This window comes from Ranitomeya imitator, chromosome 8 (assembly GCF_032444005.1).
Source record: "Ranitomeya imitator isolate aRanImi1 chromosome 8, aRanImi1.pri, whole genome shotgun sequence".
NCBI classification, from domain to species: Eukaryota; Metazoa; Chordata; class Amphibia; order Anura; family Dendrobatidae; genus Ranitomeya; species Ranitomeya imitator.
In genome coordinates, this window is record NC_091289.1 from 121,184,149 (window position 1) to 121,211,580 (window position 27,432).

The following is a 27,432-nucleotide window of genomic DNA, read 5'->3' on the forward strand; positions in this document are numbered from 1 at the left end:
GGGCGGGTCCGTCAGCGGCTGAGGTCCGCCTTCTCATCTTCTATGGCGGGTAGAGACCGAAGAAACAAAACTATGACTCAGACGGAGTGGAGCTGGTAAGCCGAGGAGGCTTGCGGAGAAAGACGGCCCAGTCTAGATCCCCATCACCGAAGGATTATACCGGCATGCCACCGCTGGAGAAGATCGAGTCCTGGGAGCTGTCCGCGGAGCCCCCGCTGCCTGCACCAGACCAGGTGGCCGCCCCTGAGGAACGGCGTGGAGCTGCCAGAGCCCCCACCTACAAGCGAGCTCAGTACCCTGGCCGATCGGGGATCGGTGTTCCGCCGACGCATGACCCGACTACCGACGTGGTTGGTGGAGTTCCGGAGTCCGCATCATTCGACCTGGAGACGCGTGAGTGGGACATGGGCTCCTTCCCCTGGGGGGATTATCGGAAGCACCTCATAGCTGAGTATGCCCTAGACGTGGAACGGGAGGCCCGCGGTGAGCTGCTGGATGGGTCATTGCCGAAATGGGGAGTGGTGATCGTTTACCAGCCCCAGTGAGGAAGAGGCTTTGTCCAGGAGATCAGATCGACAATAAGGGTCCATATCACCCGGGAGGTGGTGGAGGCTGGCCTGCGGGGCGACAGTAAGGGTCCTGTCCAGCTGCCGGGGGATGCGGTAAGCTACTGCAGATACCAAAAGGGCCACGGCTGGTGGGCTCGGGATATCCAGCGCTGTACCTCCGTCCTGGTTGCTGCCAAGTCCTTGGAGGAAGAACGGGCTGAAGCAGCGGCAGCCGCTGCTGCTGTTCCTCGGATCGGTCACTGGACTCCCGCACTGCCAGAAATAGGCCGGGATTTGAGGCTTCCCAGACCCTCGAGGTCTGCCTGCCCGGATAGGCCCTGGCAGAGGCCACCAGAGCAGAAGTAAACCTCGAAGATCCGAAAATGTAAATAGTTAACTGTTTCTTGCTGCTGCTTAAACCCGTCCAGGGTTAACTCCTAGGGTTCCCTTTCTTTACCCGGGATCCCTATTCTTTTTGTTTGTTTATCATTGTTTAAAAGACTGCCGGATCATGAACAGTGAATGATTCAAAACTATTTTTGTATATAGTTTGCACCTTCTTAAAAGGTGCTCCCTACTGGTTTTACAAGTGAAAGAAGACTTTGCGAAGATAATGCTTCTGGACATGACGCAGAAGGTCTTGCTTTCAGTGGACTTGCAGACAGAGAGAATCTGCACTACTTTCTAGAGACTTGGTTCCCTCTTAAAGGGAATGTTGACATGTTGCCTTAGATAAGATTGAAACGTTAATAATGTTGAAAGTTAATAAAGTTTGATAATGTTAATGAAGGTTGAGGACAGGAAAGCTTGAAGTGAACCTGTAGGGGTTAGAGAGAGAGTCCTCCTGAGAACTGTAGAAAGATGGTCGGCACAATGACAGTAGGCCCAGCCAAGGAGCTAGGCGGTCCTGCATTGGGGAAGTTAGAACAGAAAGAAAAGTTGAGTTATTTATATAGTATTTTATAGTAGGCCTTTAGTGGGTTCAGCTTATACGCCCTTAAAGGAAAAGGTTAAATTATTGTTCAGAGTTTGCACTTGGTAGAATACCCAGCTGGGTACTGAGAGTTATTTATAGTCAGAATGTTATTTAAAAATATTTAACCTTTGTTTTTGTTTGTAACGTTCAAGTGTCCTCACCTCCCATAAAGGGAAGCATCGTTCTATTTACTTGTTTTAGCATTTCAAAAATTTTGTATGTCTTTTGCTGCTATGTATTATTGTTCTTCTTCCCAGTCCAGGAGTACTGGATTTAACCGGGGGGGGGGGGGGGGGGGGGGAGGGGGGAGTGCATCACCCCAGAGACCTGGTCATTGCAGTATGACACTCTGCCACTAAGGGGAGTGATGGTACGTCTGATGGCACTGAAGGAATTCTCCTGACCAGGTATCACCAGAAAACATTACACTTCACACTCCGGCCACTAGGGGGAGCAAAAGGCTTTATTTATTGGGCCCCTCCTCACACTGGTAAAACTAGGGGTTCAATAGAAAGTTAGTCAGAAGCTGACTGGGTTGGATTCAGGCAACATCCTGTGGCAGGGGGTGTTGCAGGGAGAAGACACAGGGGGGTCCCTGTCAGGCGTGGGAACCTGGCAGGTGTCTAGCGAACAGAGCAGAACGTAACGGAGCCGCGCCTGCCCCTCGTTGCGGCGGTATCCTAAGAAAGAGACAAGAAGGGAAGGATATTGTGGAACAGTGTAAACGAGATCAAGCAAAAAGGAGTACCAGTAGGAGTCGTGCCATGAGACCGAGGCAACATCCTACTGAGGCGCATAGCCGGTGGCCGGAACACCGCGGGAGTAACTGACTTTAGGCCTTACTTCAAACTCCGCAGGACAGTTAATTAGAGGTTGGCTGTCTACCTTAAATTTCCTAAGAAGACATAGGGGGCAACAGTGGGAGAGGGGCGTCTCTAGGGTCCCGGAAGACCTCCAGGCCTTCCCGTCATACGGGTGCGTCCTAGCCAAAACATACTGGGGGACGAGAAACTAGCAACATCTGGAACTAAAGAGAGAGAGAGCTGTAGAGAACGACAAATGAGAACAGCAGTTGTGAGGACTATTCCGAATGCTCAGCAGGGTAGGACTACAACACACAGGCGCTAGTGGTGGGCAACGATTTCCATCTGCGAGGGAAACTCTGGAAGTGCCCATCAGGCCGGCCGGTCTCTGATAGCCCTGTTAAACGTGCTCTGGATTGAGGATCCTGAAGTCTTCGGTAAAGAGACTGCAACCTTGTGTCCTCGTTATTGCCTGTTCCTCACACCATCACCATCTACCTTACTGGCAAGCCCTGGGGACCTACTTCACCTGTGGGAAGGTATACCATCCAGCTGCTATTCCATCACCCCAGTGGACCCCACAGCAGCGTCGGTCACCCTGACCGAACACAACAGTTGGCGTCACGAACCCCTGACAGAGTGCACCACCTTTATTGGACGCCCCTTAGCAGGGTCGCGGGCCGGGTCTAGCCACTGTGACAGCCTCAGAACCGAACCAGAGAGGCCCGGTACCGAGAACTCGTGGCCCTGTGTCTGGGGGCGCTCCACATACATATTGTAGAATCCCTGATGCGTTAATACAGGCCACGCAATATATAACACAGCCCAAACAGTATATAACACAGCCCACGTACTATATAACACAGTCCACGCAGTATATAGCAGCCACGCAGTATATAACAGGCGACGTAGTATATAACACAGGCCACGCAGTATATAACACTGGCCACGTAATATATAACACAGGCCACGCAGTATATAACACTGGCCACGTAATATATAACACAGGCCACGCAGTATATAACACTGGCCACGTAATATATATAGCACAGCACACGCAGTATATAACACTGGCCAGGTAGTATATAGCAGCCACGCAGTATATTACATAGCCCACGCAGTATATAACACTGGCTACGTAATATATAGCACAGCCCACGCAGTACATAACACAGCCCACATAGCATCTAACACTGGCCAGGTAGTATATAGCAGCCACGCGGTATATTACACAGCCCACGTAGTATACAGCAGTGTGGGCACCATATCCCTGTTAAAAAAAATAATTAAAATAAGAAATAGTTATATACTCACCTGCCGGGATCCAATCCAGCGAAGCTGTGGCGCAGGCAGTGAGCGCGCGGCTGCCGCCATCTTCCGTTCCCAGGATGCATTGTGAAATTACCCAGATGACTTAGCGGTCTCGCGAGACCGCTAAGTCTTCTGGGTAATTTCGCAATGCATCTATGGGAACGGAAGATGGCGGAGGCCGCGCGCGGCTCAGCGGACTACGGAGGGTGAGTATAGCAGGTTTTTTGTTTTTTTATTATTTTTAACATTACATCTTTTTACTCTTGTAAAAAGTTGGGGACACACAGGGTTAATAGCAGCGGTTACGGAATGCGCTACCCGCGGCATAACGCGGTCCGTTACCACTGGCATTAACCCTGTGTAAGCGGTGACTGGAGGGGAGTATGCAGATGCCAGGCACTGACTGCGGTGACTGGAGGGAAGCATGCGGGCACTGACTGCGGTGACTGGAGGGGATCATGCGGGCGCCGGGCACTGACTGCGTGGACTGGAGGGGAGCATGCGGGCGCCGGGCACTGACTGCAGAGACTGGAGGGGAGCATGCGGGCGCCGGGCCCTGACTGCGGAGACTGGAGGGGAGCATGCGGGCGCTGGGCACTGACTGCGGTGACTGGAGGGGAGCATGCGGGCGCCGGGCACTGACTGCAGGGGAGTAGGGAGGGACTAATCGGACTGTGCCTATCGCTGATTGGTCGCGGCAGCCATGACAGGCAGCTGGCGAGACCAATCAGTGACGCGGGATTTCCGTTATGGAAGTTGCAGACAGAAAGACGGAACTACCCCTTAGACAATTATATATATGGATTCCTATATTTCATCTCTTTTTAAAAACTACTGTATATGTTTTCCCACCTGCATTAGTACAGGGTCTATTAAGGACAGATTGGGACAGGCGCCACGGAGTTGGGGCGCCAAACAATCATCTGGGAACCTGCATTAGTACAGGGTCTATTAAGGACAGATTGGGACAGGCGCCGTGGAGTGGAGGCGCCAAACAATCATCTGGGAATCAGTTGATGTCCATGTTGGTGGCATTTACCTGTGGTGTAGTTAAGAAGCTCAACCAGAGGGCTTTGTCCTGCCCTATTATACGCAAAGACACTCATGAAGTAAATAAATCCACACTCGGCTGGGAAGTAGCATGGTGACCGGGTTGTGTTGCAGTGAACCTCAAAGCCGTCATCACTTTTCACAAATACAACGTAATACTCAGAGAGATTTCCACCAGACCATGAAACTGTCAGGTTGCCAGGGTTCTCTTCCACAAAAGAGATTCCACTTGGGGCACAGGGAACTACGAGGAAAGTTCAGATGCTAGAATCAGAGATTTGCAACAAAGCCCAACAATATGATAAAGGTCAAATTTGTTGCATGCATTGATAAGCGAACGTTCTTGGATAAGGCGTTATCTGAGCATGCTCGAGTGCTAACTGAGTGACTTCCGCATGCTCGAAAAATATGTTCTAGTCCCTGCGGCTGCATGTCTCGTGGGTGTTCGCCAGCTGCTACACATACAGGGATTGTCTAACAAGCAGGCCATCAATGCATGTGTTGCAGTTGTTAAGACAGCCATGAGACATGCAGCCGCGGGAACTAAAACATATTTTTCGAGCATGCGAAAGTCACTTAGTTAGCACCCGAGCATGTTCAGATAACACCTTATAAGAGAACGTTCACTCATCACTAGTTACATGCAAATGTGTTTAGAGCTTAGGAAGATTATGATCATTGCGGAGATTTACAAAGATTGATGTTTTCAAGGCCGGGGTCCCATTAGCGTACAGCATCAGAGGCGAGAGCTTCGGATGCGATATGCTAATGACCCTCGGCTCCTGCTCTGCTGCGAGTGTGAGCTGAGTGTCAGTGTCCCCATCCTCTTGCAATGCAGGATCACAGCACAGCTTTGGAAGAGATGGATAAATGAATTTCACCATCTACACTGCTGCCGGCAGGAATCACACTGCACTCGGGTGATATCTGAGTGCAGCGAGAGTTTTCACACACACACCTATAGACTTATATGGGTGCGTGTGATCTGATGCTCGGATTCACCCACAGCATGCTGCAATTGTTTTTTGCTTGCCAAATAAGGATGAGAAAATAATCGCAGATGTGAACTTTCCTATAGGGAACCATTGGGGCGAGTGCAATCTGATTTTTTATTGGATTGCACTCTTCCGATTGCATCGCAAGTGGGAATGAGCCCTTATAATGATTCTTACAGTAGTAAGATGTGCAAAAATAGTTAATAGGCGCCAGCCCCATAAAGAGAACCTGACAGCTGATTCATTCTGCTCTAACCACAGACAGCATGAATCTGACACTGGCTCCATCACATCAGCCAGATAGACTATGCATTAGGCCACGTGCACACATTGAGTATTTGGTGAGTTTTTTACATCAGTATTTGTAAGCCAAAACCAGGAGGATAAATACAGCAGTAGTGCAGATGTTTCTATTAGGCCGGGGTCACACTAGACCGTAATACGGCCGAGTGCAATGCGATAAAAAAATCGCATTGCACTCGGACCAATGTTACCATATGGGGCCGCTCCCACCAGCCGACTTTTTGTCGGCCGTTTTCCTCGGTCCGAGACAATCGCAGCATGCTGCGATTGTTTCGGACCGAGGAAAACTCTCGGCTCACTCGCACCCAAATAAGCCTATGGGTGCGAGTGAGACAGCGCACACCACTCGGATATCATTCGAGTGATGTGCGCTATAAGCGGACCCCAGCAATGGAGGAGATGGAGAAATTCATTTCTCCGCCTCCTCCGCAGCTGTGCTCCGATCCTCCCTGTACGAGAATTGGAGCACAGACGCATGATACTCGGCTCCTGCTCTGCTGCGAACAGGAGCCGAGGGTCATTAGCATATTGCATCCGATGCTCTTGCAACGTATGCCATACGCTAGTGTGACCCCGGCCTTATACTTTTCCTCTATTTGTTCCACTCCTGGTTTTGGCTTACAAATACTGATGTAAAATTCTGATCAAATACTGAACATGTGAACTTGGCCTTACTCTGAAACACTGCAGCACTACAGAGAAAACAAACATTTATAAAATCTGGACAGGGACCATGCCACAAGAGTGAGTGACTAGTCCAAAAGGCTAGTTTCCGATGGCTTCCGCCCACCCACTCTCCTTGAGTGACAGGTCTTTCCCTATATGGGTGTATAGGGAGAAACCTGTCACTAGTGGGGCAGGTTGAAAATATTGCGTACTTGCCTCTTGGACTAGTCGCATGGTACCTGGCTGCAGCAATTCAAAATTAAACATTTATGGATGAAATGATGGAGCCAGATTTTATTAAAAGATCCCTTTTAATACATTTAGTGCAGCTTGTTCAGTTCTTACGAAAAAAGACAGATAGATAGATACATATGAGATAGATAAATAGATAGATATGAGATAGATAAATAGATATGAGACAGATAGATAGATAGATATGAGATAAATAGATAGATAAATGATAGATATGAAATAGATAGATATGAGATGGATAGATATGAGATAGACAGATATGAGATAGATAGATAGATAGATAGATAGATAGATAGATAGATAGATAGATAGATATAGATAGCTATGAGATAGATAGATAGATAGATAGATAGATAGATAGACAACCGTCCACTTACTGAAACCAACAGGTACACCTACCTGGGCCTAGAACTCAGCCAGTCAGGGAGCTTCAAGCAAGCCATAGAGTCACTAAAAGACAAGGCATCCAAAGCCTTCTATGCCATCAGAAGGCGTCTGTACCACCTCAAGGCACCAGTAACCGTATGGCTAAAAATTTTTGACTCCATCATTGCCCCAATTCTTCTATACGGTAGTGAGGTCTGGGGCCCAGTCTCATACCCAAACTGGTCAAAGTGGGACGCTGGGCCGACAGAAATATTCCACCTAGAGTTCTGCAAGCATCTTCTCCAAGTCCATCGGAGCACATCAAATAGCGCCTGCCGAGCAGAGCTGGGCAGATTCCCACTACACATCGCAATAAAGAAGAAGGCGCTGTCATTCAAGGCTCATCTACAAAGTAGCAGTCCCAGCTCCTACCATCACAAAGCCTTCCTACACCAGGAAGCCTCAGGAAGCCTCCCAAGGAAAAGTACCCAAAGCCAGTCTGACCAAGCCATCAACCTCCATGGCCTGACAAAAGGTGAAATCCAGAAAATGGTACACAAAGTCAAAGAGGAATATCTCAGCATCTGGAGGAACGACATAAACAAATCCCAGAAACTGACAATATACCGGAATCTACAGAGGGAGTACAAACTGGCCCCATATCTAGAGAAACTAGAAAACCCCAAAGATCGACAGATCCTGAGCCGGTACAGACTAAGCGCCCACAGCCTACTCATCGAATCCGGGCGGCACCGACAGAACTACAAGCCTCGAGAGAACAGACTCTGCCAGCAGTGCCCCCAGGAGGCCGTGGAGGATGAGGCCCACTTCCTGCTGAGGTGCCCCAAATACTCCGCAGTGAGGGACACTCACTTCAAGAGGCTGTCTGATCTCCTCCCAGATTTCACCTCCAAGGAGGAGGAAGAGAAACTGCCGATAATACTGGGGGAAGAGGAAAGTGCAGTGGCCGTAGCAGCGGAATATGTCAGTGCCTGCCACAGACTAAGAGGAGCCTGATATGTCATGGACTCCCGTACCCCAACACTGGACATATCCCTATCCCCCGACTAAAGAGCCCGATATGTCATGGACTCCTATACCCCACCCTGGAAACATCCCCTATCCTCTAAAAGGAATTTGATATTCCCTGGACCTCTATATGCCCCCCCTCCCCCACCCCCGTATTTTTACCATATGCTTTGGCAATGCTAACATGTACTTAGTCCTGCCAATAAAGCTCATTTGAATTTGAATTTGAATTTGATATGAGATGGATAGATAGATAGATATGAGATAGATAGATAGATAGATAGATAAATAGATAGATATGATATAGATAGATATGAGATAGATAGATAGATAAATAGATAGATATGATATAGATAGATATGAGATAGATAGATAGATATGAGATATATAGATAGATATGAGATAGATAAATAGATAGATAGATATGATATGATATAGATAGATAGATATGAGATATATAGATAGATATGAGATAGATAGATAAATAGATAGATATGAGATAGATAGATAGATAGATAGATAGATAGATATGAGACAAATAGATAGATATGCCTGTCATGAGCAAACATATACATGAAGTGTCAATGTGAAATCCAGAATTGTTGGTCTTGTCCACTTTTTTCACCAGATTTGAAAAGTGGTGTGAAGGGAAGAAGGTTATACATTTTGGCCCATATATTGTGCGGGACAAAATATATGATTCTTTCTACTAGTACACTGCTGCAAAGCTGGTAATAAATCTCCCCCAATATTTGGAGGTTCAGAGTGTGTCTCCAGGATAGATTCTGCGTCCTGTATTCTGGAAACAAATACCGTCCATACCTGACATGAGATTCCAGGTCTTTGCAGATGGAGTAGATCCAGCTTCATTGCTTGCTACCAAAGACACTGTATATTCTATGCCACAAAGCAGAGAGGAGATAGTACAGGGAGACCCTGACATTGTGCAGGTGGCACTGGCCTCACTGGTGGCTCCGCTGGAAAGAAGCACGGTATAGTTGGCCGTGGCTTCAGCCCCGGGTACAGAGAATGTGGCTTCCAGAGATCCACTGTTGAATGTAATCTGAACATCAGATGGAGAGAGTGGACCTAAAAAAACACCATAAAAATATAACCTTGAAATACAAAATACATTATTTGGAAAGGTGGGGCTTTAAGTATTACTTGTATGCCTTGGGAGGGCAGCGGTTAGAAACTAAAGACATACCAGGCACCCCTGATGTCTAGAAATGAGTTGGACTGACTTATAGTATGAGTGATCCACATACTGTAAGAAGAATAAGTTACGATGGATAAGTTACCTAGCATGAAAATGGCAGTGATATTGTCCTTACGTGTTATTTGGTTGTAGGTGATATCGTCTCCCGGAATCCCTCTGGCATCCCATGCATGAACTTTAATTGTATATATGGTGCCCGGATCCAAAGAGGTGAAGTTGAGGGACAGAGCCGTGGAGTTTTGGTTCCATCTGCTGCCAGATCCGTCTGATCTCATCACAGAAACGGAGTACAAAACAGCAGATGGCACTGGATGCCAGCTCACACCGATCGAGTCACTGCCGGAAGATTCCACGGTGACAGATGGAGACCCCAGCACTAGATTATTGGAAAAACAGCAAGTCATATGTGACTTATTTACGAGTAATATAATATAAGCCTAAAAATATAATACACCACCGATACGTTCGAAAAATGTATTGACAAAATAATTAAATAAAAAATATTAAATACCGTATATTTATATCATATGATTACCAGACATAGAAGGAAAAATAAACACCCGGTGGCAAAAGGAATACAGGGTTCTACAAAGGGTATGGTTTTCAAATTAGACTTACTCCATAGAATAAGTTAGAATGAATACACAGAATAGAATTCATATTATTATTAAAAATATGTAATATAAATTAATAAATACATAAATAATGCTAACAAACTGTGTATCACAAAAACCAACAAAAGTTATTAATCAATTTGTATATATTCAGCAAAAGACTATAAGCATAATATTGCTACATGCAAATATATAAGAACAAGTTCCACTGATACATAACTTAGAAAAGTAACGGGAAATCATCCCGTATATTTTTTGGACAATATACTAGTCACCAGGACACTCCAAACATATTAATCCTACAAAAAACAGGGAGTAAAGATCCCATACACAGGTATAAAAAGAACGTATAACAATCTTTATTTAACAAATATACAACATACAGACTGACTATACAAGGTTCAGAAACTGGTGCAAATACAGAGGACACAAACACTGTGGTAACACATGGGGCATAGTAAACGGATGGCCTCAGATGAAAGGTAATCAAACGTATCTCAATACTGTGCTGTAGGTTCTATATGGTATTAGATGATATGTAACCTGAACCGTAACTGACTACCAGACTCCACATATTGCCTGTCACATCTAGAATTAAATCATAACAAAAGTGGGAGGTACACCGTTCATCTTACCCGCGTACATGTGCCAGTGCGTGACGCCAGCAGCCCCGACGCGCGTTTCGCGTTGGGCTTCCTCGGGGGGCTGTGAAGGTATGTGTGTTTAGGGCGGTCATTTAAGTGCAGGGAGCACCTGTCTGCAATGATCGGCATGATTGATGGCGCATGCGCGGCAGTGTGCAGATCCGCCTATACCGCATCATATCCTGCTCTTCCTGTGGCGCGACGGGCAGAGGGAAATCCCTCATGACGTCTCAAGCCCGCTGCGTCACATCCTGAGGGCAGGAGAGGATGAGTCACGATTCCTGCCACACCACGCATGCGCTCTCACCTCGACCACCATTTTGGATAAGGGCAGAACCGCCCTCACATAAAGCGCTATAAAGGTGAAATATAAGAATATGAATTACATATAACTAAATCATATCACAGCGCCTAAAAATTTTTTTACACCTATGGTGGGAATACTAATGTGTATAATTAACTCGCCCTGTCATATCCCAAGAACAGAGGGGGAAGAAAATGAAAACGGGAGGGGAGGGGTTATGAGAGAGGCGATACAGGCTGAATCCTATCATAATACCTGTGCGCACATGTCACCATCGCCAAGTTAAAGAAGAGAATGGTAATCCAGGACTGCCATGGTACGTGGAATTAAGAACCAGTTAGTGCTATTATATGTCTACCATTAAGTGTGCAAACGCACAAACCTCTAATATGAGGAAAGTGGAATTTAAAGTGATAGCGTGCAAAGTGATAACGCCCACTATAAGGGGCAAATCTGCATACATAACTCTGCCTAGAGAAACTATATGACTTGGGCAGATAAACATTATAGCAAACAAATTAAACATTTACAGAAAGTGACATAATAAACTGTCCAATTTATAATAGAATAGACAAATACCTAAAAGTACAGGGCGACAGAAAAATACACAAAAAAGATATATAATTAAAGGCATCAAAAAATGCCAAAAATAATATAAAAATATGATGGACATGTGAACATGACCATGAAAGCCTGGATTTCTTCAAATCTTGCATGAAGACAAGGGGATCCCGTATAACGTCCTGAAGTCCATGACCGCTCTGAGAATATGTGGATGACGAAATATAACGACACAACAACAATACTAAAAGATAAAGAATGAAAAAACACACAAAATTAAAATCCAGAAAACTCAGAGAACCTAAAATCTGACCCAGATACTTCTACAGAAATGGAGTAAAGCTAAGTTGTTCATTAAGGCCTAGTGGGGACATGGTGCCCAATGTTGTTATCCAGCGGCATTCCAGTTGCGCTAATGTCCGCTTAAGATCTCCCCCTCTGATCCCACTTCTCACATGATCAATGCCGAAAATTTTTAGTTCTTTTGGGTTACATCCATGGTGAAGACGAAAGTGGCGAGGTATGGTTTTTAGTGTGGCAACATCGTCCACCTTTCCTGCCCCCATAATGTCTCTTATGTGCTCACGTGTCCTAACCCTGAGTTCACGTGAGGTAAGACCCACATAGGACAGGTCACATGAGCATTTGGCCATATATACGACAAATGTCGTACTACAGCTTATATAGTCTGTGATTTTAAATTCTCTCTGGCCATCAGCCGAGGTGAACGATGTTGCCCTAACATGATTGCGGCATGCCAAACAATCGCCACATGGGAAAAAGCCCCACCTTTGTTTGCCGGCTCCAAAAATAGCCGGAGCTTTAGTTGTATAATGGCTTCTGACCAGCATATCTCTTAGGTTCTTACCCCTTCTCGCTGTCATCAATGGTTCATCTGAGAGATATTTCGTGAGTGTGGGTTCAGTTCTTAAAATTGGCCAATGTCTGCTCAGAATTTTTCTCATCAGACCCCACTGGTGGTTATATGTTGAGATGTATCGAATTTTCCCCTCTTCTCTCTCTCTTTTGTGTGATTGGGACAGAAGTTCACACCTCTTCTGATTTTTAGCACGGTTGAGGCCACGTTTAATACTCCTATTACTATATCCGCGTGCGCGGAATCTCTCCCCAAGGTCCACCGCTTGTCTGTCAAAAGCCTCCTCAGTAGAGCAGATTCTCTTCATTCTGAGAAACTGCCCTATCGGTATAGCTCCAATCGTGGAGTTCAAATGAGATGAGGAGGCATGAAGGAGCGCATTGACCGAAGTTTCTTTTCTAAAGACATCTGTATGTATATAGCCATCCTCTCGGACCAACAGCAGTATATCTAGGAAAGATATTTCACTACAACTGAAGTTGTATGTGAGCCTGATGTTGAGGCTATTGCGATTCAAATCCTGCATGAACGATTTAAAGGGACTCTGTCACCTGAATTTGGCGGGACTGGTTTTGGGTCATATGGGCGGAGTTTTCGGGTGTTTGATTCACCCTTTCCTTACCCGCTGGCTGCATGCTGGCTGCAATATTGGATTGAAGTTCATTCTCTGTCCTCCATAGTACACGCCTGCGCAAAGCAATCTTGCCTTGTGCAGGCGTGTACTATAGAGGACAGAGAATGAACTTCAATCCAATATTGCAGCCAGCGGGTAAGGAAAGGGTGAATCAAACACCCGAAAACTCCGCCCATATGACCCAAAACCAGTCCCGCCAAATTCAGGTGACAGGTTCCCTTTAAGTTGTTCCACCGAGCCGTGCCAAATAAACAAAATATCGTCTATGTACCGATACCACCCCAGAATCCGCGAGGAGGCGCACGCACCCCCCTGAAATATGCTCCTCTCCCAGTAACCCAGGAAGAGGTTAGCATAGGAGGGCGCGCACGCCGCCCCCATAGCTGTACCGCGGTTCTGGAGGTAGTATCGGTCCTTAAAAGTAAAAAAATTGTGTGTCAGGATGAATCGCAGGAGCCTCAACACCAGGTCACCAACTTCCGGGTCAATGCTGCTGGCCCCAAGAAAAAAATATAAGCTGCCTCTAAGCCATCGTCATGGCGGATGGAGGTGTAAAGTGTCTCTACATCCGCCGTGACTAGCAACATATCAGATTCAAGCGTCATCCCATCCAGTCTCCTCAGGACGTCCGTAGTGTCCCTGACATAGGAGGGGAGAGTCTCAACTTCTTCCCCCTCTGTTCTTGGGATATGACAGGGCGAGTTAATTATACACATTAGTATTCCCACCATAGGTGTAAAAAAATTTTTAGGCGCTGTGATATGATTTAGTTATATGTAATTCATATTCTTATATTTCACCTTTATAGCGCTTTATGTGAGGGCGGTTCTGCCCTTATCCAAAATGGTGGTCGAGGTGAGAGCGCATGCGTGGTGTGGCAGGAATCGTGACTCATCCTCTCCTGCCCTCAGGATGTGACGCGGCGGGCTTGAGACGTCATGAGGGATTTCCCTCTGCCTGTCGCGCCACAGGAAGAGCAGGATATGATGCGGTATAGGCGGATCTGCACACTGCCGCGCATGCGCCATCAATCATGCCGATCATTGCAGACAGGTGCTCCCTGCACTTAAATGACCGCTCTAAACACACATACCTTCACAGCCCCCCGAGGAAGCCCAACGCGAAACGCGCGTCGGGGCTGCTGGCGTCACGCACTGGCACATGTACGCGGGTAAGATGAACGGTGTACCTCCCACTTTTGTTATGATTTAATTCTAGATGTGACAGGCAATATGTGGAGTCTGGTAGTCAGTTACGGTTCAGGTTACATATAATCTAATACCATATAGAACCTACAGCACAGTATTGAGATACGTTTGATTACCTTTCATCTGAGGCCATCCGTTTACTATGCCCCATGTGTTACCACAGTGTTTGTGTCCTCTGTATTTGCACCAGTTTCTGAACCTTGTATAGTCAGTCTGTATGTTGTATATTTGTTAAATAAAGATTGTTATACGTTCTTTTTATACCTGTGTATGGGATCTTTACTCCCTTTTTTACATGCAAATATATTACTGCGCTTAAATTAAACATTAAAAATACCATATAATTATAATTAATTAAGACACCAGTGAAAAGAAATTAAATAATTAGAATAAGATTCCTCCATAAAGAGGAGAAAGTGAACTCAGTGCTATGCAAGTAATTAATTAAATCCAATGGCACGGATTAGTAGCAGTAAAAGGTATAAAGGATGACAGTATTGAATAACCTAGCTACTAAGCCCATAACGTGCCAGTGCATAATAAAGTGTCATAGCGCAGATAGAGGATAAATAAAGCAGTCAGATGCCGAACAAATCACATACCCAGGTGTTGGACCCCCACAAACCCAACGCGCGTTTCGCCTTGGCTTTGACAAGTAAGTTTACGAGTAAGTATCACACAAACATGGCTACCAAAATAGCTAAAGAGGTGCACAACTAGTACACTGATATTACGGATGTCGCCTGGTTTTAGGACACGGCACAACCAGGAATGCTTTATTTATGCGGCACACTTACTGTGATATATGTATTATGCTTTCTGAGCTATATTTCAAAGACCGCCTATGACCAAATGGGCAGATAAGCACCTCTTCACTGTACGGACCCCCACTAAAAATACCTCTGCTTCCTGTAGCCCCACAGAATGTCCAGGAATAACGAGGCATTGGTTATACATGACTTATACACAACTAGAATTTCAGGCTACAAGGGACACCATCATCAGACAATATTCTCTTGATTAGATCACATTTTTGTGTTAAATGTACTTTTTAAATATTTTTGGAATTTTTTTTCTTACATATACCAATTTGTATTAAACATAAAAAATAGAAATCTTGAAATTTTCACTTGGCCACTGAGAATTTTTTAGACTCCAACATTCTGTTGTTTCAGGAAACGATACATGTACATTAGCCACAATGGTAAGACTCATCCCATCTTTTGTACTGAAGCATCATCTAATGAGCATGTGCAAAGATCACTGTGAAGGGGCAGGGAGACTACCTATTATGAATGGTGGATCCCATGTTAACAGCTGTGCATAGAGGTGATACCACTCATTGTAATCCTAGCTCTGATGATAAGGAGCCTGCTGAAAACTCAGCCTGAAATGACAGGAAGTCTGAGTCTCAAAAAGGTGGCCAGTGTAAAAATTACTAATTTTATTTGGGGGTTTTGTTTGTTTGTTTGTTTTTTTTTATAAAAAATGATGACATGTGTGGCACCCCTAGAGGTATTTGCCACAAATATAGTTACTGACACTGAATACAAATACTAAAATAGCAAGACTGCACTACCTCCTCCGGCCAGAAGGGGGAGCTCCAGAGACTCCCCTTGATCCATTCTGGTCTGAGAGAAGAACTGGCAGTTGGGCAGTTGGGCTAAGGAGCTGAAAGTGAGAGGTCATACAGCTGAATTTCTAACAGCCCTATGACGGTTTCCAGGCCCAAATCACCGGCCTGAGGAGAAGAGGGATAGAGAAAAAGGACATTGTGAGAACCGGGTAGCATTAATCACTACCCAGAACAGGCGCAAAGACGGATACCGGATCCGTGGCTGTATTCATTACATATAATACAGCAACCGGAAAAACGTGAGGTGATATCAGCTTCACTAGGGTCGGACGCAGCAACAGACACAGAGTTCAGCGGTACTCCCGGAGGGGGTAAGCCGATAAAAGGACTCGGGTTGCGCGTCGAACCAGGACACGGAGGGGACAGATTGGGCCGGCAGCCAGTTCACATACAGCAGCAGGGCCACACAGATATTGCGTACAATAAGAGGCGAAGACCCCGGCAGGGTCAAAGTAACTCAGAGTTCCCATACAGACTCCGGTGACAGGACTGGTTGTAAATCCTTTTTTGTTAAAGTAAACTGGTTAATCGTTTCAGTGCCTCAGTCTTTCATTTGGACAATAGCCATCTATCCAGGATTGGGATCATCACCGCTGGGAGAACCTGCTGCTGATCAAGTAAGTGCCTGTTCCCTCACGATACCCTTTACACTGTGCATTGCCTGAGGCCACAGCACCGGGTCAAGCCACCCGTGACATCCCCTCAAGAGACAGACCCCATTGGTCCGGTGCTGGGTACCCCGGTCTCTCAGGGGTCACACATGAAAAATAACATTGTCATAAAAATAATTAAAAAATACATGTAACATAAAAACCTGATTTAAACAATAGGTCAATTTCTGATAATAGCTGCCCTTTAACCCCTTAATGACCAAAGGTATTTTTAGTTTTGCATTTTCATTTTTTGCTCCCCCTCTTCGCAGAGCTATAACATTATAATTTTTTTGTCAAAATGGCCATGTGAGGGCTTGTTTTTTGCGGGATGAGTTGTGCTTTTGAACAACACCACTGGTTTCAACAAATCGTGTACTGGAAAACGGGAAAAAAATTCAAAATGCGTTGAAATTGCAAAAAAATTGCAATCCCACAGTTTTTTTGTTGTTGCTTTTTTACTACAACCCCTGGCAAAAATTATGGAATCACCGGCCTTGAAGGATGTTCATTCAGTTGTTTAATTTTGTAGAAAAAAAAAGCAGATCACAGACATGGCACACAATTAAAGTCATTTCAAATGGCAACTTTCTGGCTTTAAGAAACACTAAAAGAAATCAAGAACAAATAATGTGGTAGTCAGTAATGGTTACTTTTTTTTAACCAAGCATAGGGGAAAAATTATGGAATCACTCAATTCTGAGGAAAATATTATACAAAAAAACACTCCAACACATCACTAGTATTTTGTTGCACCACCTCTGGCTTTTATAACAGCTTGCAGTCTCTGAGGCATGGACTTAATCAGTGTCAAACAGCATTCCTCATCAGTCTGGCTCCAACTTTCTGATTGCTGTTGCCAGATCAGCTTTGCAGGTTGGAGCCTTGTCATGGACCATTTTCTTCAACTTCCACCAAAGATTTTCAATTGGATTGAGATCCGGACTATTTGCAGGCCTTGACATTGACCTTATGGGTCTTTTTTCAAGGAATGTTTGCACAGTTTTTGCTCTATGGCATGATGCATTATCATCTTGAAAAATGATTTCATCATCACCAAACATCCTTTCAATTGATGGGATAAGAAAAGTGTCCAAAATATCAACATAAACTTGTGCATTTATTGAAGATGTAATGACAGCCATCTCCCAGTGCCTTTACCTGACATGCAACCCCATATCATCAATGACTGTGGAAATTTGCATGTGATCTTCAGGCAGTCATCTTTATAAATCTCATTGGAACGGCAGCAAACAAAAAGTTCCAGAATCATCACCTTGCCCAATGCAGATTCGCGATTCATCGCTGAATATGATTTTCATCCAGTCATCCACAGTCCACGATTGCTTTTCCTTAGCCCATTGTAACCTTGTTTTTTCTGTTTAGGTGTTAATGATGGCTTTCGTTTAGCTTTTCTGTATGTAAATCCCATTTCCTTTAGGCGGTTTCTTACAGTTCGGTCACAGACGCTGACTCCAGTTTCCACCCATTCGTTCCTCATTTGTTTTGTTGTGCATTTCCGGTTTTGAAGACTTATTGCTTTAAGTTTCTGGTCTTGACGCTTTGATGTCTTCCTTGGTCTACCAGTATGTTTGTCTTTAACAACCTTCCCATATTATTTGTATTTGGTCCAGATTTTAGACACAGCTGACTGTGAACAACCAACATCTTTTGCAACATTGCATGATGATTTACCCTCTTTTAAGAGATTGATAATCCTCTCCTTTGTTTCAATTGACATCTATGGTGTTGGAGCCATGATTCATGTCAGTCCACTTGGTGCAACAGCTCTCCAAGGTGTGATCACTCCTTTTTAGATGCAGAATAACGAGCAGATCTAATTTGATGCAGGTGTTAGTTTTGGTTATGAAAATTTACAGGGTGATTCCATAATTTTTCCTCAGAATTGAGTGACTACATAATTTTTACCCTATGCTTGATTACTACCACATTGTTTGTTCTTTTAGTGTTTCTTAAAGCCAGAAAGTTGCCATTTGAAATGACTTTAGTTTTGTGCCATGTCTGTGATCTGCTTTTTTTCTACAAAATTTAACAACTGAATGAACATCCTCCAAGGCTGGTGATTACGTAATTTTTGCCAGAGGTTGTATGTTCACTAACTGCTAAAACTGACCTGCCATTATGATTTTCCAGGTCATTAGGAGTTCATAGACACCAAACATGTGTAGGTTCTTTTTTATCTAAGTGGTGAAAAAAATTCCAAACATTGTTAAAAAAAAAAAACTTGTGCCATTTTCCAATACCTGTAGGGTCTCTATTTTTTGTGATCCTGGGGTCGGGTGAGGGCTTATTTTTTGCGTGCCGAGCTGCGTTTTTAATGATACCATATTGGTGCAGATACAATGTTTTGATCCCCTGTTATTGTATTTTAATGCAATGTTGCGGCAACTAAAAATACGTAATTCTGGCGTTTTGACTTATTTTCTCGCTACGCCATTTAGCGATCAGGCTAATCCTTTTTTTTTATTGATAGCGATTAAAAATGCGTGTAAATTTATTTTTTTTTAAATTATTTTATTTTGAATCCCCAAGTTCAACTTTTTTGCATGGGGGGCGATTTGAACCTTTATATTTTTTTCATTTTTTTTTTATATTTTTAAAAATATTTTTTTTTACTTTTTTCATGCCTCAATAGTCTCCATGGGAGACTAGTAGCTGCCATAACCCAATCGCCTCTGCTACATACAGGAGATGATCAGATCACCTGTATGTACCTGAATTACTTACTTGCTATGAGCGCCGACCACCGGGCGGCACTCATAGCAATCTGGGAGTGATAGCCATAGAGGTCTGCAGGAAACCTCTGGCTGTCATGCCAACCCATTGGTGACCCGCGATCGTGTGACGGGGATCACCGATGGGCGGATTTCCAGCGCGATTGCCGGAAGCGCATGTAAATGCCGATGTCAGAGTTTGACAGCAGCATTTAATGGTTAATAGCCGCAGGTGGATCGCGATTCCACCCGCAGCTGTTCCTCCGGGCACATGTCAGCTGTTCAACACAGCTGACATGTGCCAGGAAAGATGTAGGCTCACTGCAAAAGCCCACATCAAAGGGAGGGAGTCCGACCTGGGCATATTAATACGCCTGATGTCGGAAATGGATTACATGAAGTAATGCTTTATGTGTATGTTTTGGTGCCTTAATCAGCTTCTAATATTAACAATTTCTTTTTTGCTTTTCAGTCAAAGACTGTTTAAAATTAGTTTTTTTTTTGTTTTCTTGAGCTGAGTGAACTGGCTTAAAAGCCTCCTTAAAGAGGTTTTCCCATGAACAAAAGTTCAATTTAATTAATAGATTTTGGAATAGTAATAATTTCCACAATTGGATGTGCTTAAATAAAATGTTTTTGTGCTGAGATAATCTTATAAAGGTCCCCTGCTGTGTACTGTGTAATGGATGTCTCTGACCGTACAGGGACATGGTCTCATCATACCATATCTCCTGGGCAGGGAGGAAGTAAAAGAGAGTATACAGATAGCACAGCACGGGATCACAAATGATTCTTTTTGTGAGGCAAAGCATTTCACTGCCTGTTCTTAATCAATGTTTTACTTTAAATAGGAATCCGCTGTGATCCCGTTTTGTCCTGTCTGTATACTCACTTTTGCTTCCTCCCCTGCCCAGGAACTGTGGTATGATCAGACCATGTTCCTGTACACTCAGACACAGCCATTACTCAGTACATACAGTAGTAGGGGACATATATATAAAAAATTATTTAAACAAATCCAATTGTGGAAGTTATTATTATTCCAAGATCTATGGATTAAAATGTACTTTTGTTTATGGGAAAACCCCTTTAAAAACTGCTTAAAAATGCTCATTTTCATTCTATTCACTTTTATGGGAAATTCACTTTGCTGTTTTACATGAGGAGTTTTGAAGCATTGTTTTTATACCTGCAAACGTTCTGATAAACATCTGGAGGGGAAAAAGTGCATGTCAAATTTTTCATTAGTATATGATGAATTGTGCTACAAACAAGGCACTGACAACTGAAAAGGCTGCTCCCCAAAAAAACACTTCATAAAAAAAATCTTCAAAACCTCTTCTGGAACCACTCCAGGAAAAGAACCGGACTGGATCCTGAGATCTTAGCCAGAGTGGAAAGAATGCAAAATTTCATCTTTCACTTTAGAAGTCTGTTCCTTGATTACACAGGCACTCCCTTGACTTGGGCACTGACTTGTGCTATGTATAATGATTCATTTCCCCTGTAATGTTGGTCACTATGAGATTTACCAGGGGCATGGTTTGTGATCAGATTTTTCCCACTAAATATTCATGCTGACTGATGCACATTTATATGATTGTTATCTCAATGTTGCTAAGATATACTCCATTTTTTTGTGACAGTATTACTAGAATTTTGTCCTTACAGTCATGAATTACCTGTAGTCGCCCACTTGGGAGGAGAAGGTTGACTCTTTCCAGCTGAGTTGATGGATCTCACCATGATTTTGTAGGATGTAGCAGCTTTTAAACCAGTGACTGTTCCTGGGGAATTGCTGACAAAGGACTCAAAGAACAGCTGTCCAGCCTGAGCAATGACCTGGTAGCCAGTAGCTCCAGACACCTCTGCCCATTCCACTGTGATACTATTACTCAGCTTAGAATATGCTTGGTCAATAACAGGGACGTCTGGAGCTGCAAGAAATGGGAACAAGAGGTAATCAAGTCAATACACAAAAGATTCAGAGGAAGAACAACTGGAAAGTCACTAACCTGTGAGCTGTAGAATCTGCGCGTGAGCGAGAGTATTACCATCTTTATCCATGGCTTCTACAATTACTGTATAATTAGTGTTAGGAAGCAAGGTGGTTACAGTCCCCATAATAGTTGTGGGATCGAATACAGCAAATGCAGACTGTGATGCCGAGGTCAAAGGCGATGCTGTAATGCCATACGATGTGGCACCAGCAACTTTCGTCCATTTAACATATATACTTCTCGATGTTACGTCATACATGGATATTGAAAAGTCTGCAAAACAAATGATGAAGAAGATATGGTGGGCATGGTGAACAGAGAGGAAAAGGTTTAGTTTCAGTAAGTGCCAGGACAGTTTGGGGGTAGAACACCATGAGATGAATGGACCCCAAAAATCTCAAAGGGCAAGTGTTTTGTCCCTACTGAATAGCTTACAAAACTCACCATGTTTGAATAGCTACTTGTTTTCAGTGACTGAAAATTGGTTACACTCCAAGGCTGAAAACCTTGTACTGACTTGGCTCTACTCACAAAATTGCATCTTTTTTTTTACAATGAATCAATGGAGGTAAAAAGAGAAACATTTATAAAAGTTGTAATTTTTCTTTTGCAAAAAAATGCACAATAATTTAGCAAATTGCACAAGAACGCTGCATAGGGTATGTATTTTCAGTGTATAATGTCCTGATTCAGGCCTCATTCAGACATCTGTTTTTTTTTTCCTGAAAAATGAACAGATTTTCATCAACGTTCTAGATCACATTTTCATAAGATTTATCATCAGTAATTCTCTTAAATACAAAAAAAATTGTAAAGATTCTCCTATTTACCACAATGTAAAAAATGGACACCACACAGATTGTATATGGATTATATCCATGTACTGTTCATGAGTTTTAGGAACCCTTACACTTCCATAAGTAATTTTGATATGTGACTTAGATCAAAAGTGGACGGGTCTCCAAGACACGGACTTAGGCCTCGATTCATCAAAGTAAATTGTCCAGAATTCTGACAAACTGCTTTGAAAGGGAGCAAAAAATTTGCCCAACTCAAAGTTGTGCAATATTTTTCCAACTTTTGGAGTTTTTATGCCCATTTTTCCCAGCATCATCAAAATTGATGGAATTGAGTTGTGACGTTACTTACATCAGAAATCTCCCTCAAGTGGCGCATGAAGGCATGTACAACCTGTAACAACCTCCTATAATGTTCAGAGATGTGCTACTTACAATACACTTGAATAGAGTCAAATTAGAGTGCTTTAAAGTATACATAAATAGATTAAGTTGAAATGGGTGCAATATGCTAACTATTGTAGCCTAGCCAGGTAGGACAGGGTTAAATCGCAGCACTGCAGGTCTTGATTAGATACACCTGTCTAGTTTTGACTAAGAACCAGGGCCTGTGTTCACTAGGTGTGTTAATCTGTGGGATGTTGAGCAGTGTTGAGTCTGCTGCTGGTGAATGACCAGCCAAAATGTGAGCTATAGCTGGGATAGAGACATGCCAGGGTCTCTCTCTGAATGGAGACTCCATATGTCACGATAGGACTGGCGAGTAAACTGGGACCAGGGGCATCTTTCCTGGCCCTAACACTAGGGGGCACCCTAACTCGCCTTGTTCCCTGGGATACCTCAGATGGCGAGGATGCGGGGGCCTCCGCCCTTGCACTGTCTCTTAGCTGCAGCCCTATGACTATCCTTTTCCCCACCCAAGGAAGAGAGGCGCTACTGTGTACCGCAGTACACCAACCCGACAAACAGGGGAACCAAGACAAGGGTAAAAGAAAACTCCACTCACACAACATATACTCTCACAAATAACAGAGGTATTCACCAGGGTGTGTGGGTAGGAAGGAAGAGAGAAAATAATGTAGGTAAGGGTGAGGATTTTCCAAGCGTACAAACCAAGCAGCAGTCTCACAATAAACTCCTCCAGCTTTCCGAACACCAGCTTCTCTCTCTCTCCAGGTCTATCTAGCAAGTGCTAACTCAGACATGGACATGACCAGCAGGCCTAGCTTTTATAGGAAAGAGGAGTGGTTAACCAAGCACAGCTGAATGCAGGGATTTCCACATGGCAGATTAAACCCTGTCCCACTTAAAGAAAACAAACATTTAATACACTGGAGAAGTGCTTCTTCTCAGTGGCTAAGCAGGAGCCCTCAGACGCTGCGGTTTTCTGGCTCTGCTCTATCGCGGTAACCCCGTGACACCATGGGTCAGCTCGGAAAGCTGAGCAGTCTGTGTGTTGGAGCTGCAGAGAACCATGTAGAAGCTGCAGCCTCTTCAGTGTGAACTATGCCCAGAGTTGAACACTTCTGTTTTACACTGAAAGCTGCTGGAGCTAGGACTGAAGGGGATACTTAGACTGGTGGGATCATCCTTTTCTGTCCATGAAGTTTTCTCTGGGAGAAAGATTCGTAATCTGTTCAGGTGAGCCAGCACTGTCATATGTATGCCCTGCTAAATGAACAGTTTATTTGCTGTCATACATTTGTGCCCAGAAGAGGCTGTTTTTGGTTTTAAACCGCTTGGTATTTTATGAAAGCAATAAAACTGCACCTGTTTGGACCAAACCACATTGCCTGTGTGAACACTACTTAATGCCTACCTGAGAGAGTGAATCTCTACACTATATAATACTAGATAGATAGATAGATTTACCTGTGCTCAAAGAAGCCATCTGGAAAAAAAAGAATACAAAACAATTAGACGATAATCAGAATGGCAAGTCTACTGAACTTTATTCAGATCTTCACATCATAGCTGTATTGATAGTAAGCTGAGTGTTCATATTATATGTACTTCATATTTACAGTATAAATGCTACAAGCAGAATATTAAACAACCTGAATTTGCATTTTACACAATATACAACTAAAAATGATGTCTCACTTTCTATTTTCAGGAGCGCACCTCACCCCAGCCTCTTGGCTTCTTCCATGCCAGAAGAGATGCACTCCACTCCTGATGATTGCCAACTTGGATTAGCAGCATTACTGTGTCAATATCCCGTATTGTGCGCTCTCCCATGCTGCAGCAGAAGGCAAGGGCATGGATGCCAGCTATCCGGACAGCTTCAGAGCAGCGTTTAAAGAGGATGTCTCACCTTTTTAACTTCAGGAGCACATCTCACCCTGTCCTTTCAACTTCCTTCTTGCCAGGGGTGATGCACTCCTGATGATTGACAGTTTGGAACAGCAGCATGACTGCATTGCTGTCTGGTATTGTGCTCTATCCCATGCTGCAGCAGAACACAGGGGCACTGATGACAGCAATATGGACAGCTTCAGAGCAACACTTACAAGCTCTGTAAAAAATATCCTTGCCTAGGAGACAGGCCACATCTGATAGCCTCAAGAAATGGCAGTTAACCTAGTGTTATGCATGTACCACACTCATACACAAGTAAAGGTTGTAAGGAAGACAAACTATAGAGAGAAGCCGCACCTACACCCAACTGATTCCTGTACAAACTAGTCAATCTCTAGCTGCACAACTAAAAACACCAATTCGGACCTTACTCCCTAAAAGGCTGTTGAGGGACTTCTCATGCCTTCTGAGGAACTAGAGAGGAGGCTGCAGCACACTAGCACTAGCAACAAAGGGAGAGCAAGGTGTGCAGGTAAGCATGAAGGCCCAGGGTGAGAAACTTAAAGCGTTTTTATAACAGGAGAGAGAGGGGATTGTAAGGAGAACCAAAAAAATAAATGAAACTAGGATAATCTCCCAGAAACCAGAAAGTGGTAAAAGGAAAAGATAGACAAACAGACACACAGCAATAATATAAACAGTGTAAGGTTAAAATAGAAAATCCCTTAGCTATAGGGCTGGAAGTCCTTAACACAAATCCACCTTGAAGTATAGCCAGCAAGGAAGTGCAGTGAAGTAATATATAAAGCCCCACCCAGAATGTGACAGGGCAAACCAAAATAGGAAAATTAAAAACACATGGAAATTAGCAACTCTAGAAGGGAGAATAATGACAATAGGAACAATGAACATTTGGACAGGGAAGAAAAAGAGCAATAGCTCAACAGACAGTAGAACTGACCACAAAACAACAGGTCACCGGATCAAATCCCCAAACCAAGCCATGACACCTAGACAACCAACAGTAAACTATAGAATTAAAAATCCCTCCATTCTTGAGCACAGAGAAGATTTCTAATATGATGTAAATTGCAAAGTTGCTTATTTTGCTAAGCTCTTTGCAATTTTACCAATTTAAGAAAATAAGATAACCATTTGAATAGTGAAACACAAATAATAGTTATGATTATTTAAAAAAAAAAATCACAATTACCATGCAAGCTGGACAACCTAAGATGTATTTTTCCAGGCTTTTCATGTCTATTCTTAGGATAAGTCATCAAAATAGACTGGGGTGCAAACAGGTGTGGAACTGCAGTACCTGCACAAGACCACTAGACAGTGAATGGAACTGTGATGTTCGGCTCAATTCACTGTGTACATCCTGCTGATCAGTGGGGGTGCAGAGTGTCTGAACCCCAGTGTTCTGACATTGATGACCTATCTAACCTATCTCATAAGCCTGGAAAACCACACTAAAAGAAACTTGGTTATAATGCTGAAATAGAGGAGGCAGTTGTAACCTACTAAACAGCTTTCTATGTGGCTGTTCAGAGGTTTTGGGGAATAGTTTGTTTGCACCTGCAGCTGTCTTTCAGCAGAGTCTAGTTCTAAAGGGCTGAGCTTTGTGGGCTCATTCTGCCCAACCACAGGCACCTTGTGGACCATTTGATCTGCAATTTAATACCATTGAAATATTCTGGTTACTGATCCATTTAATCTCTCTGCAAAACCAGATATACTTAGATTATGCTTCTTTTTATTATGGCTTTTTATTATTTATTTTTTAAGCTAAAATAATAATAATTACACTAGTGTCTATGTGTGTAATCTATATTACCATATCCTGCTAGACATGCAACTGTATGATAGCAGTAATACTGCCAGGAATGGTAAATCTTGTCTGCCTGACTAAGATGTAGACAAGGTATTGAGTAAATATTTCCACTGCATAGTCACGTTCTGAATCTGCTCATTCATAAAAATGAGAAAGTTCCTATCTGGTGACAGAGCAGATAATGCAGATTTGGCTCAGTATTAACAAATGACCTTTCCACCTTCCTACTGTAATTTGTAACAAACGAAGCCTTGATATGCACTAATACGTCCACTAATAGCAGGTTTTATCAGTGAAGGCATAATATTGGATCAGTATATAAATACAGTTGTGCTCAAAAGTTTACTTACCCCGCGAGAATTTTTGCTTTCTTGGCCTTTTTTCAGAGAATATGAATGATAACACCAAAACTTTTTCTCCACTCATGGTTAGTGGTTGGGTGAAGCCATTTATCGTCAAACTACTGTGTTTTCTCTTTTTAAATCATAATGACAAACCAAAGCATCCAAATGGCCCTGATCAAAAGTTCACATACCCCATTTATAAATACCGTGTATTGCCCCTTCTAACATCAATGACAGTTTGAAGTCTTTTGTGGTAGCTGTGGATGAGGTTCTTTACTTTCTCAGATGGTAAAGCTGCCCACTCTTCTTGGCAAAAAGCCTCCAGTTCCTGTAAATTCCAGGGCTGTCTAGCATGAACTGTGCGCTTGAGATCTTCCATGCTATTGAGGTCAGGAGACTGAGATGGTAACTCCAGGACCTTCACTTTGTTCTGCTGTAGCCAATGACAGGTCGACTTGACCTTGTGTTTTGGATCATTGTCATGTTGGAACTTCCAAGTATGTCCCATGTGCAGCTTCTTCAGTTCTAGGCTGATGCGTACAAATTTGCCTCCAGTATCTGCTGATAATGTGCTACATTCATCTTTCCTTCAATTTTGACCAAGTTTCCTGTGCCTTTGTAGCTCACACATCCCCAAAATATCAGCGATCCACCTCCGTGCTTTACAGCAGAAATGGTGTTCCTTTCATCATAGGACTTGTTGACCTCTCTCCAAATGTAACGTTTATGGTTCTGGCCAAAAAGTTCAATTTTGGTCTCATCGTTCCAAATT

At 43.6% G+C, this 27,432-nt stretch overlaps 1 protein-coding gene across 1 annotated transcript in view; it reads right to left on the reverse strand.

Moving 5' to 3' along the window:
* The window catches only part of LOC138647934 (fibronectin type III domain-containing protein 7-like), a 46,907-nt gene that overhangs the window by 13,724 nt on the left and 5,751 nt on the right, over positions 1-27,432 (reverse strand). The window contains exons 2-7 of the mRNA XM_069737313.1: positions 24,051-24,069; positions 21,397-21,654; positions 21,064-21,318; positions 9,634-9,894; positions 9,122-9,388; positions 4,678-4,932 (exon numbers count right to left, since the gene is read on the reverse strand). Coding sequence (XP_069593414.1) covers positions 4,678-4,932; positions 9,122-9,388; positions 9,634-9,894; positions 21,064-21,318; positions 21,397-21,654; positions 24,051-24,069 — 1,315 coding nt within the window. The remainder of the gene's footprint in view (positions 1-4,677; positions 4,933-9,121; positions 9,389-9,633; positions 9,895-21,063; positions 21,319-21,396; positions 21,655-24,050; positions 24,070-27,432) is intronic.